Source organism: Dermochelys coriacea, chromosome 1, assembly GCF_009764565.3.
Source record: "Dermochelys coriacea isolate rDerCor1 chromosome 1, rDerCor1.pri.v4, whole genome shotgun sequence".
Lineage (NCBI taxonomy): Eukaryota > Metazoa > Chordata > Testudines > Dermochelyidae > Dermochelys > Dermochelys coriacea.
Window position 1 is genome coordinate 130,263,257 of NC_050068.2, and position 13,836 is coordinate 130,277,092.

General features: G+C 40.3%; 1 protein-coding gene across 6 annotated transcripts in view; it reads right to left on the reverse strand.

The window, feature by feature from the left end:
• Positions 1 to 495: 495 nt before the first annotated feature.
• Positions 496 to 13,836, reverse strand: part of PNPLA4 (patatin like phospholipase domain containing 4) — a 42,322-nt gene continuing 28,981 nt past the window's right edge. For 4 of the 6 annotated variants that reach the window (XM_038381023.2, XM_043500029.1, XM_043500004.1 and 1 more), the window contains 2 exons: positions 7,871 to 8,023; positions 496 to 1,362 (listed from right to left, as the gene is read on the reverse strand). In XM_038381023.2, the coding sequence (XP_038236951.1) occupies positions 1,231 to 1,362; positions 7,871 to 8,023 (285 nt within the window). In that variant the 3' untranslated portion in view covers positions 496 to 1,230. Of the gene's footprint in view, positions 1,363 to 7,011; positions 7,071 to 7,097; positions 7,479 to 7,870; positions 8,024 to 13,836 lie in introns of those variants that run through there. The other 2 variants (XM_043499922.1, XM_043499888.1) reach the window with 2 other exon arrangements.

Below are 13,836 nucleotides of genomic sequence, written 5' to 3' on the forward strand. Positions count from 1 at the left end.
CTCTGCCAATCCTATCGGAGTAGATCTTACTGAAAAAACACAACTGTCAGAGCTTTTCAAAGAACTCTTGCTGAAATCAGTTTAGATTTCTTTAATTAGCACTGTGAAATAGTATTATAGAGATATTGGACTAGATTATAGTTGGAAATGTATGATTAGAATCTCTAAACACTAACATTTGAGATATATATTGATCTCAGCAGAACATTTCAGATTAGGTCTCCAAAACGTTGCTTCTTAATTTCCATAAATTATTCACTAAAAAGTTATTAGGGACCCTCTTATGCCCTGGGCACTTCATCCTGCTCACATTTAAGTAAATGGAAAAACTTCCATTAGCTTCAATGGTGCAGGATCACGCTCTTAGTGAGGGGGGGAAAAACATGCATTTATGCAAACTTTTTTCAAAAATATCGATCATTTGTCCAAAATGGATCAATGAAGTATAACACCATAGTACTGAGAAATTTACAACAAAATAAATACCCGACAAAGTTCCAAACATAAATTAGTTTATTAAAATTTAGTAGACAAAGAACCACTGCATAAATAAAATTAATATCTGGTGCAATCTTCTTTCCAACATATTTTACAGAAAAAACATTTTCTTAAATTTTGAAACAGATGGGTATTTCAGGATTTTAAGTCCTGGAACTGATTTAAAGGACAAAAAGTTCTAATGGTGAAAAAATACATGTATTATAATTAAAGAAATGCAATTCAATTGTTTTGTTTCTCAGGGTCTCTTTGTAATTAGAGTTCATGCTCTAAATATTACAACCAGTCAATTACTATGCACAAAAAAATAAGATTAACAGAGAAAGTACACAACTATTCAAAGCTTAAGAGAACTAGATACAGTGCACATTTTCAGGACACAACCTGAATGAGTATCTCATATGATTGTCAACAATCACATTTTCGATAGTTTATGAAGTAATACACTAGTCTGTTCCGTACATCCTAAATGACCTTCTTTTAATTTTAATAGATTTTACTATTATACCTATTTGAAACAGCAGATCCTTTTACCATGTAAGTACAGTTTTCCATTCTGACATGCTGACAAATTTTAGCAAAGCACCTGTATATTTTCTTGACAGATCCAATACCTCTGGAATTTTGTATTTTAATTATCAAAAATCATGGCAGCAATATCTTGGGTTCTCAGTGATACATGAACTTTGTTTTGACAGCTATCAGACATTGTTAATTTTCCATACACATAATCTATTCAAACCAGTTTTCCTTTAGTAGAAAATATACAGCATCATCAAATCCATTTTGGTACAGTGATTCCATCTTCTTCTGGCTTGGTGGGAATAAAGCTTGATTAAGTCTTATCAGGTTGGCCACAGACAACTGCAACAGAGAAGTATTCTAAGTTGGGCAACTGTAAGGACAAACTATTGTATTTGATTTTTCTTGTTCATCTTTCCTACCCCCTTTTAGGATAGATAAATGACGTTTCCAAAATCTAAAGACTATTCAAGACCTCAGTAGATCATCCTGATGGTGTCATGATTGTCTGGTTATAGGCTTGCTCTCCCTCCTTACATTTTAGATTCTTTCACTAAGACTATTTTATTTGTAGGTAATTTAATCCAATAATAAAATTACAATGAATAAGGTATTAGACATATTAGTTTAAATGATTAACTCATTTAATATATATTATGTCTTATACACTTCACAAATGGTGCAATATAATTATAGAATAACCTTTTATTTGAAATAAATAAATAAATCAAATTTTGCAACTATGGAATCACCAAGCCTCTGGAGGCTTGTTTGAGTTGACTAGGGCAGTTCAAAACTCTCAGAACTATTGTTTCAGGTTGACTGCAGATTCAGACACACATCACTGCATCTGTTTACTTGGTTAACATTTTCAAGGTTGTCTCTAACTCTAAGGGCTAGAAACTGTTTTATGTGACATCTGAGATTCTGGAACACAATTGTGGGGCAGGAAGTGACTTCTGTGGCAAATTCCAGAGATGCAGAATCACAGAAAACAGAGGGCCTCCAAATAAACTCTTCAGCATGTACAGATGAGGCACCAAACTTTGTTTATTCAACCAAGACTCAGCTAAATGACTCAGTTGGTCAATATCAACTTATTTTCTATATGGATACATGGTGCAAATAGTAGCCAAGTAAATGTGTGAAAGATAGCATATACATGTTAATTTCACCTACAAAATCATCTTTCCAAACCATTCCTAGTGCTGAAAACCTTGTCCATATTCTAATCATCTTACCTTGAATAATGCAACTTTTCCTGTCTGTCCTCAGCACTCCCTACCTCCATTAGTTCAAAATGCCACTACCAAAGTAATCTCTCTCTCATCACTTCATCCATGTCCCTGAATCTTTCAATTGGTTTATTGCATCTCAGGATGATTTCACTCTTGTACAGAAGACTAGCACATCACTGAACTCCCAGTTAAGACCTATTTTAAGTGCTTAATTAGGCCTTTGGTGGTGCAAAGGCCTTGTGCTGGTCATCTGCATAGGAAAGAATTTGTCATACTGCATAAGATTCAAGTTCCTCACTTTCATCACAAGTGTAAAAGCAGAAAATACTGCAAGTTAACTGTTAGCTGAATGCCTGGCTTTGATTTGTAGAACACTGATCCACATTGCTGTGGGACAGAGGACTATACAAACAAGACAGCCTGCATCTCACAAGCAGGGAGCTAATCTTCCCAGTTGGAAACTAACTGGGCCAGCTAGGAGGGCAAAAAAGGAGGAGGAGGCAAAAGTGGTAGAAACTCAAATCCAGTGCATCATAAATAAAGTCAACTGATGTGACATAGAATATGAAGACACAACATTTTTCAACTGTTCTATGGTAGGAGTCTGGACAACAAGCAAGAGAAACTGGAAGTTTATATTGGTGAGAATAAATTTGATATAATTGGCACTACTGAAACAGAGTGGGATGATTTGCATGACTGGAATGTTAAAATCATTGGTTATAACTGGTTTAGGAAGGACAAAATGGGTGAAAGAACTCGGGTGTGATATTAAAGATACCATTACTTGTTTTAGAGTTATTGGTAACTCAGAAGAATAGGACCTTGAATGCATATGGATCAATGTGCTAACGAATAAAGCCCAGGAGAGTGTATTCGTGGGGATTTGTTACAGACCACTGAATCAAACCAGAAAGCAGGATCAGTTACTACTTTAAGCACCGGTCTTTAATATGAGGAAGGAAAATTTGTGCTGTGATGGGGGACTTTAATATCAGCAATGTATATAGGAAGTCTCAACCAACCAACAGAAAAAAATATCAGAGTGTCTAAAAAATTATAATTTCCTAACACAAAAGTATTGCACCCAAAAGGAGTTAACTCTATTTTGGACCTCATTATGATGGAAAAACAATCACTGGACTAGAAGTTGGTATTTGCCTAGAGATCAATGATCATGACATGATTACATTCAAGAAAGGGCAAACAGAGGACAATCCCAGGCATATTTGGTGCTTCAAAAGGGTTAATTTCCCAAAGATGAGGAATATTATGAGCAAAATGGATTGGGAGAAAAAATTTAAATCTGAATGAAAATTGTGAGTTCTCGAAGATCTTATTAGATATCGAAAAAGCCATAATTTCATAATCAAGAAAGAATACAAATTTGGCTGAAAGCCAATCCTGGTTCATTAGAAAAGTGAAGGAAGCAATTAGAAATAAAAAACCCAAATATATAACAAAGGGAAATAAACAGTAATGGATAATTAATAAGGGAAGCTAAAGACTTCAAGGAAAAAACAACGGTTGGAAAGGCTAAGGACAATAAGGAGTGTAAGGACGTGTCCCTACCAGCATCCCAGTGCAAGAAAGCAAGAAGGCCACTGATATCTGGTAGTGAGTTTCAGCTGGCCTGGTCCACTCACGGTGCCCCAATTCGTTAATGTTAAATTAATGATAGGTGGCATGTCATTGGAAAACTAGTAACATGCTGATAATTAATATTCTTAAGTGGTGTATGTATGATGATAAATGTCCAAAGGATCATACAAATAGGAAGAAAATGTACAAAAGGTGTTTACCAGACAAGTAAACAGGTTTTTCCCAGACAGGGCAGCTTGATGTCAGAGTCAATAAGCAATCACATGTCATTTGCATTTTAGCAAACAGTGGAGGAAGAAATCATGGAAAGTTCTTCATTAGCAGACTCCATGTCTCCTTCTTCACAGCTTGAATGAGCTTTACTTTGGGCGGGCGGGAGAGGGGGTAACCTTCAGAAGAGTCCATTTCTAAAGTTCACTAGACTATAAAAGAGAACGGCAAAGACCTCTAAGATGACTAAGGAACCAAGCACTATAAACTTGTGGGACATTTTGACCAGAGGGGTGGTCAGCCATCTTGCTCGAAGGTTGCTTGATAAGGAAACTGCCTTTGTTCAAACTGAAACTACTTTGAAACTACCTTGAACAAAGGCTGTAGCTTGTTGTGTACTGTAGGTTAACCACTAGAAAACATTTTTCACTTTTATTTGGTTGGAACCATTTCTAACACTATCTCTTGTACCTGAACTCACTTAAAATTCGATATCCTTTTGTTAATAAACTTGTTTTACTTTCAATCATACTAACCCATCATTGTAACAAAATGATTGCTAGCTCCTGTTAAAGAGATAAAACTGTGCATTTTGTCTCTTTAGAGCAGAGATGGGCAAATGACGACCAGCGGGACTGTCCTGCCTGGCCCTTGAGCTTCCAGCCGGGGAGGCTAGCCACCGGCCCCTCACCTGCTGACCCCCCTCCCTTAAAGCCATGTGCCGTGCGGACAGGGCCCTGGGGCTGCGTGCTCCTGCAGGGCAGTGTGGCAGGCTCCGGCCGGGTGGCGCAGTGGCCAGACATGCTGCTCTGAGAGGCATGGTAAGGAGGCTAGGGTTGGGGGATTGGACGGGGTGGAGGCTTGGGGGGTGGTGGTCAGGGGATGGGGAACAGGCGGGGTTGGATAGGTGTGGGAGTGCCAGGGGGCACGGGTGTGGATGGGGTCGGGACAGTCAGGGGACAGGGAGTGGAGGGGTTAGATAGGGGGTGGAGTCCCAGGAGGGGGTGGTTAGGGGACAAGGAACAGGGGGATTGGATGGGTCAGGGGTTCTGAGGGGGGCAGTCAGGGGGCAGGAAGTGGGAGGGGTCGGATGGGGGCGGGGGCCAGGGCCAGGCTCTTTGGGGAGGCACAGCCTTGCCTTCCCTTCCCTACCAGGCCCTCCATACAGTTTTGCAACTCCAATGTGGCCCTCGGGTCAAAATGTTTGCCTACCCCTGCTTTAGAGGAACAAACAAACCTTATTATTCCATTGAATGGTCCAAGGCTAGGGTTTAACAAGCTAGAGTTGCTGGTTCAGAACTGCTTATCACAGACACAGTGCATGGCTTGTCTGCAGGCTGTAGGTATCTAGGCTGAGCCACAGCAGCAAAGCATTTAAGGCACAAGCATTACAGGCAACCGATGACAAATCCCTTACTGGTTTGGCTTGCAGTATATTAGGAACAAAAGCAATCCCTTAAATGGTATACTATCCCATATTCCCTTGTTAACAGATGGAGATGGTAAAATTGTTAATGATGCAGGAAAGTTCCATAACTATTTCTCGCCTATATTTTGAAAGAAAGGCGATGAAGTATTCATTTCAGATGTGGATGATGTACTTTCCAGCCCATTAGTACCAAAAGAAGTTAGTCAAACAACATCTACTAGGAATAAATATTTTTTTAATCAGCAGACCCAGATAACTTCCACCCATGAGTCCTGAAGAGTTGACTAAGGAGATTTCTGGCCCACTGATGTCAATTTTTAATAAGTCTTGGAATAGTGGGAAAATTCCACAAAATTGAAAGAGTGCTAATGTTGTGCCAATACTCAAAGGGCAAGTGGACAGGTAACTATAGCTAGTTAACTTGACATAAATCCCAGCCAAAATAATGGAAAATTGGATATGATATTCAATTGATAAAACATTAAAGGATAGGAATATAAATAATGCCAGTCTACATGGTTTTATAGAAAGTATGTCTTATTAAACAAAGCTAATTTCATTCTTCGGGGAGCTTACAAGTTTGGTTGATAAAGTTAACTGCATAGACCTAATATATTTCGACTTTTAATGTGTTTGACTTAATACCGCCCCACATTCTGATTAAAAATTAGCACCACAAACTATCAATAAAGCACACATTAAATGGATTAAGAACTGGCTAACTGACATCTCATAAAATAGTTCCCAATGGGGGATTCATGTTGAATGGGATGTTTCTAGTTGAATGGGAAGTTCTGCAGGGATAAGCACTAGTCCAGACACTATTCAACATTGCATCGATGAGCTGGAGGTAAATATAAAAACACCGCGGATAAAATTTGCATATAATACTAAAATTGTCCGGGTGGTAAATAATGAGGAAACGGCAATTATATAGAACAATCTGGATCTCTTGGTAAGTGCATCCATTCAAACGAAATGTGTTTTAATACAGCCAAATGCAAGGTGATACATCTAGGAACAAAGAACCAGGAACAAGGCTATACCTACAGAATTGGGGACTGTGTCCTGGAAATCAGTGAGTATGAAAAGGATATAGGTGTCAGAACAAACAACTCAAAATTAGCTGCCAGTGCCATGCTGTGGCAAAAAGGGTTTGGATGTATAAACAGGTTTTACCTCTGTACACAGCACTGATGCAAGAGATACTGGAATACTGCATACAATTCTTGTGTCCACATTTTGAAAAGGATGTGTTCAGCAAAGAGCCACAATTTATTATGGCTTGAGAAAATGCCTTACAGTGACAGACTAAACAAGCTTAAGATTGAGGTGACATCATTACAGCACATAAATGTAGAGAGAAAATACTGGGTACTAAAGAGCTCTGCAGTCTAGTGGAGTAAGGCACAACAAGAACCAATGGTTGGAAGCTGAAGTCAGACAAATTCAAATTCGAAATTAGGCATACATTGTTAACAGTGAGGATGATTAACCACTGGAACTAAATACCAAGGGAAGTGGTGGATTTTCCATCTCTTGAGGTCTTCAAATCAAGCCTGGATGCCTTTCCGGAAGATATGCTTTAGTCAAAGACAATTTATGCTTTAGTCATACCAAATTACTGGGTTCTATACAAGGGTAACTGGGTGAAATGTAATGACCCGTGATACACAGGTCAGACCAAATGATCTAGTGATTTCTTCTGGCCTTAAACTCTATGAATCTATGAAGGCCCTTACGCTTTGTGTACAAAGGAAATTCATCCGAGCATAAGATTGCCACCTGTTCAGGTTTTCCCATGATCATCCTTTTTTGAGGTGGATGTCCTGGAAAATCTAAGTGTGCTCAGTACACACTGCCAGTTGTCCAGTTTTGTGGGCTCAGAATCATCCTGGATGTCTTGGATTTTTGTACCTCAGAGCTGACAACCCTACTGGCATAGCTACTGCAGAATAGCTCCTTGTGTGGACACAATTCTGGAATAAGAATCACTTTATTCTGGAATAATTACTCTACTTTGGAAGTTGTAGGTCATGCTGTCTAATCTTTCCCCAGGCCTTCACTGGAGGAATTGTATTAGGATAGAATAACTTCTTTAAAAAAAAAGAGAAAGATAAACATTGCTCTATAGTATGGAGTTTGTAGCCCTTTTTAACAAACTGTGCATGTGCCAATTGAGCACATTTTATAAACTGAAAATCCAACACTTCATTTTTTTAAACCCACCTAAAAAAGATTAGGTTCTCAATCCCCATAAAAAGTCAATGGGAGTTGGGTACCAAACTATCTTAGTTGCTCTTGACAATCACATAAAACAGCTAGCAAAAATAAAAATATCACCAAAATTAGTTAAAAACAAGTCACTCACCAATAAGTCTTGCTTTGCAACTTTAATATAGAGATCTACATGTCCTTTGTCTTGTGGACAGATATCTAATCGACCACTGAAAGGAGAAACAGTGACTGTTCGTCCCACAGGCAGAATAGGGAGGCCATTGGTAAGTCCACCATCAATCCATTTCTATTGGGGAAAAAGTCAGTTTATGTGCTGACTAGAGCTGGGTCAAATTTTTCATAGTGAATATTTTATTTGTTGAAAATGCAGTTTTGGTCAACCTGAAACTATTCATGAATTTGACATGAATTCACTGAATAGTTTTCTCCCTAAACATTTTTCTGGATAGAAGAGGAAGTGGCCTTTCCCTTCAAACTGTCAGTCCACTAGTTTGATCATTCACCTGGGATATGGAAGACACAAGATTAAATTTCCCCTTGACCTGATGTAGAGAAGGGATTTGAACTTGTTCTCCTTCATTTCAGGAACTATCCCTAACCACTGGACTGTGGGATACCCTGAGACAGGTATCTCATAATCTTTCCCACTATGTATAAATAATGAAGTAGGCACTGGAGTGGGGACTTGAATTTGGGCGTCCCACATCGTAGATGAGTGTCCTAACCACCAAGCTACAGCAATATTCTTACTTACTCTCTCTGGCCCAACGACTATTCTCTATTCCAATGAATAGTGACTGGGCCAAAAGGAGAGAGAATATCTCTGTAGTCTGGTAGCTAGGGAATTCATCTACAATGTGTGAGACTCGAAACAGATTATTTTTTATTTGCCAATTTTTTTTTGGCAAGTTTTTAATTCAGTTCGACCCGATTCAATTTTTTAAAACTGCTAACAAACAGAAAAATCAAGTATTTGCCCAGCTCTAGTGCTGAACCTTTTTCATTGGCCCCATTAGACCACAAACAAAAAAAATGTTAAACATGTTGAATATATATTGTCCTTCTTAGGGCACTATAAAAGCATTCTGTTTTCCTTCCCACCAAATAATCCAAAATTCTAAAGTCTGGACAACACAAAGAATTCAATGTTCAGTGGGTGACATTATACATATGGTATTACTTTTATTAGTGAATGTTTCATATATACTAGTAGTCTGGACTTGTCTTAAATCTTGACTCAGTGCTAATTTTGTTTTTTTTTGTTTTTTAGTTAACAGATTAATATGAACATACACATCAGTAAAATGAAAACCTCAAAAGCACGATACAACAGAATTCCTCAGATTATATAGAATTTGGAATACTAATTTACAATTTTACATGTTGATATAATGTACGTGTGTGTATGCATATACATCTATAAACAATAGAAATGTTTTATGTATATGTGCTTGCATATATCTATATAATAACTATAAGATCTAACAGGGTATTATAGATCAATTATTCTAAACAAAACAAAAATCACCACATTTACACAAATGAGGTAGCAAAATAAAAATAGGGATGCAAATGAACTTTTTGCAGAAAGTTAAAACTGGAATTCCAATTTCCATTGTTCAAGATGGAATTTCTATCTAATCATACATGAGTGCTTTTTATATAACAATTCTTTTATTTAAACTATTATTTTTAAAAGACCAGTTTGTTCAACTAGTTAACAATACAAGTAACTACAACAGAAAGTACTGTTTGCACGTTTTATTTATGAGGGCTATGAGCAGCATAGTACACAAACTACAGAAGTGGTCAGTCAAACTATAGTTATAGATAAGAAACCAACGTAAGAGAACTTGTCTATCCCATCCATGAGATTTCTCATTACTTCTAGAGGAGCAGTTCATTGGTACCTATCATAGAAAGGATGTAGATAAAACACCACTAAAGTGTGTAATGAAGTTATTACTGTCAGTGTTCAAATAAACACATTACAACTCACAATCAAATATTTCTGGGGAAATTCTGCACCATTGTGCAATGCAGAATGTTGCAGAAATTAACATTGTATGTGCAGAATTTCTTTTCCCCCATAGAAATGGGCTGCAGTGCTGCTAGCCACCAGTAGGGGATGCTGGACCTGGCAGAGCCCAGCTCGCACATAGAAGGCACTGCTGGGAGGAGGAGCTAGAGCAGTGAGGAGCTGCCAAAATCTTAACAATGAGTTCCCTCCTCACCCCACGAGGGGTCGTTGCCCACCCCCGCCCCTGGGACTCCTGCCCCATCCACCCTCGTCCCCTGACTGCCCCCAGAACTGGGCAGGAGGGTCTCGTGGGCCACCGTAGTGGGTGCCTACCCCACCCTTAAGAGCCAGAGGCACCTGCCAGGGGGTGGTGGTTCTTACCTAGGGCAGCTCCCAGGAAGTATACAGCAGGTCCCTCTGGCTTCTAGGGGTGGGGGAGTGTAGCGCAGGGGGAGCAGACGCTCCCCCCCCACTGAAAAGTAGTGCCTTAGGCACCAACTCCTGGGTGCCCCGGGGCTGGAGCACCCATGGGGAAAATTGTTGGGTGCAGCACACCCACCGGCAGCTCCCCGCCCTGCCCCAGCCCCAGCCCACCTCCGCTCCACCTCTGCCTCCTTCCCTGAACGTGCCACCCCGCTCTGCTTCTCCGCGCCCGCCCCGGCTTCCCACGAATCAGCTGTTCGGCGGGAAGCTGGGGAGGGATGAGAAGCAGGCCGTGGCTTCCTGCTCAGGCCGAGGGTGGCGCAGGTGAGCTGGGACGGGGAGTGGTTCCCCTGCGTCCCCCTCCCCCGGGTTACCTGCTGCGGCATGGGCGGCCCTCCTCGTGCCCCCCGCCCCAGCTCACCTCCGCCTCCCTGGGCCTGAGCAGGAAGCCGCCACTTGCTTCTCAGCATGCCCTGGCTTCCCGCGCGAACAGCTGATTCGCAGGAAGGCGGGGGGGGTGGGGTGGGGCAGAGAAGCAGAGCAGGGATGCATGTTCAGGGGCGGAGGCAGACCGGAGGGGGGCCGGGGGTGGGGAGCTGCCGGTGGGTGCTCTGCACCCACCAAATTATCCCCTTAAGTGCTCCAGGGCTGGAGCACCCGTGGAGTCTGTGCATAAGGCGCCATTTTTGGCCAGTTAAATTTAGAAGCCCTTTTAGAACCAGTTGTCCCTCGCGGAACCACCGGTTCTAAAAGGGCTTTTTAAATTTAACAACCGGTTCTAGTGAACCGGCTCCAGCTCACCACTGAGCTCGAGGGTTCCTGGCAGCTGCAGTTCCCAGCACGCCCTGAGGGAAGGAGAGGGCGATGCACAGGAAACACCATGCAAGTCTAGGACTGAGCATCAGGCTGTACGGAAGGGGCTGTGGGTATCTGGTCAGGGGGGACCCGCAGCTAGGGTCTGGGGGAGGTAGGGGGTTTGGGTGTATTGGCTAGGGGGGCCCCCGCAGCTGGACTTGGGGGGGCAGGGTTGTGGGTGCCTGGCCCCCCAGCTTGGCTCTGCAGGGGGTGGGGGAGGAGAGCAGAGAAACAGGAACGGGGTTGTCATAGGGTTCTTTTTTTAACTCTCTATTCCTGGGGGAATTTTGTGTGTGTCTGTATTGTTACAGACATACTTGCTGACAGGTATTTTGAAATAAATTACCAAAATAACTGAAACTAGCATGATTATGTAGCATTATTTTGACAAATTGAAGAATTTTGCAGCATTTCAAAATATTGCGCACAGAATTTAATTTTTTGGCGCAGAATGACCCCAGAAGTAAAGCTAACCAGTATCAAGTTTTATACACACTGATACAAATTTGAACGTAGTTTCAGAATTCTCAAACAAATAATTGAACACTAATGAGACTGTATACATCAAAAGTCCTGTCTTAACTATTAAATTAGTAACTGAAATAATCAATTTAAAGATAAACCACTAGATCAAAAAACACTACATTAGCCAATTGGCATATTACAGCAATCTTTTAAAAAAAAAACAGTGTGTGTGATACTCCATTTATTCTTTGCTTGCCCAATGCTAAGACAATTTGGATAACACAACTCAAAGGACAAAAGCACATACATTCTAACTATGAAAATCAACGACAGAATGCTGACAGGAGATGAGTATCAGGTTAAAAAAAACTATACCACATGATGGCGATAGGAATAGTAACATATTACGTTTCCCGATTTAATTATAGCAATTTGTTTCATTATATTACGAGTGTTCTGAGTGACCATGAAGTTAATAGTTGCTATTCCAGGCACCTGCTGTGGAAACATGGACATTTTATAATTTTCTGCCACTAATTAACATTATCCGGACTGGTTAAGTTTTTTGAGGAAACAACACCTATCAATCAATTTCAATAAATTATTCATGTCTAAACTATTATTATATTTATATATTAACTTGGGTCAGAAGATTATCTTCCCTAATTTGGCAGCTAGAGTATGCCTCACCAAATCTACACCAAAATCAATGGGTTTGCTAAAAGAGATTAAATTTGTTATATACTTAAAGGGACTGCTGAGTAAAGCTTTTGACCTCCCAAAAAAACAAATTTTGTACTTGGCTGAAACAATTTTAAAAACTTTATAACTTTGTTATTTTACTAATTGTAAATTGTATTTCTACAAACAACACAAGAGATAGTAAGTCCTCATTGGAGGAATGAGCTGATGGCATGTACGCAATTTATAAGTGCCCACTATCCAAGTGCAAAATAGTGCAAATTTCTGTAAACTTAATAGCAAATGATGAAGATACCTCTGGGGTTCAGTCACAGGAAATGCAGTTGTGACAGGTTTCCAAAAGAGCCCATTACCTCTACTCTGTCTGGAAATGGTTTATGGCCTTTGTCACATGAACTGAAATCAGTCCTTTAAATTAGGAGGACACTGCAAAACCCTAGCAATAATCAATGATGTGACCAATGTATAGCAAGCATTACCTCTGGCTATAACATCTGTTGGTTCAGCATCTCTTCTGGGGCTCTCCATATTCCACTATTTGGCTGTAAAGCTACCTCCATAGTGGACTGGTCTCTGCTGTAGGCCAGTCTATTTTTCAGCTCTAAAAAGGCAGTTGTCCTTGGCCCAGCTCCCTATCTGTGACCAGCCATGTGATTCTGTAATCTGGCCTTCCTTTTATAGCCAACTCCAAATCTGACAATTCCAGAAGACTGCTTCCTCTCTCACATGCCCACATATTGTGACTATGACAGTCTTCTTTTTGCCTGGTCCCCCAGAACAATTGGGTTGTCACCAATAATGTATTACTTACTCTACTGTATTTCTAATAAAAATCTCTCATCCTAATTTATTTAAATTCCCATTTTTCTAACAGTTTAACATCTCCAACTTTGTAATTTCACAACTCAAACTTTCAACTTTTTTTTTCTAATTCTGTTTATACTGCAAAATGCCCCTCCTCAAAACTTCAACATTTGTGACACCATACACATAACTTCTAAAAGGGGCTGAATTACAAAACCTTTGTTCCATAGGCTTAAGCACTGCAGTCCCTGTTCCAGGTAATTTCCATGCCATTACACAAAAAGAAAAGAAGGACTTGTGGCACCTTAGAGACTAACAAATTTATTAGAGCATAAGCTTTCGTGAGCTACAACTCACTTCATCGGATGCATACAGTGGAAAATACAGTGGGGAGATTTTATATACACAGAGAACATGAAACAATGGGTGTTACCATACACATTGTAACAAGAGTGATCAGGAAAGCTGAGCCGTCAGGAACAGTATCCCCGATAATGTCACGGCAAACCAGGTGGCTGAACTTTGTGACTTTGTCCTCACCCACAGATTCCCCCGCCCTCCCGTTCATAATAGTTCACCTTACCGGATCACTCTCCTTATAGTGTGTATGGTAACACCCATTATTTCATGTTCTCTGTGTATATAGATCTCCCCCCTGTATTTTCCACTGTATGCATCCGATGAAGTGAGCTGTAGCTCACGAAAGCTTATGCTCTAATAAATTTGTTAGTCTCTAAGGTGCCACAAGTCTTCCTTTTCTTTTTACGGATACAGACTAACATGGCTGCTATTCTGTAACCTGCCATTAAACAGTATCTTTAGAGCTATGA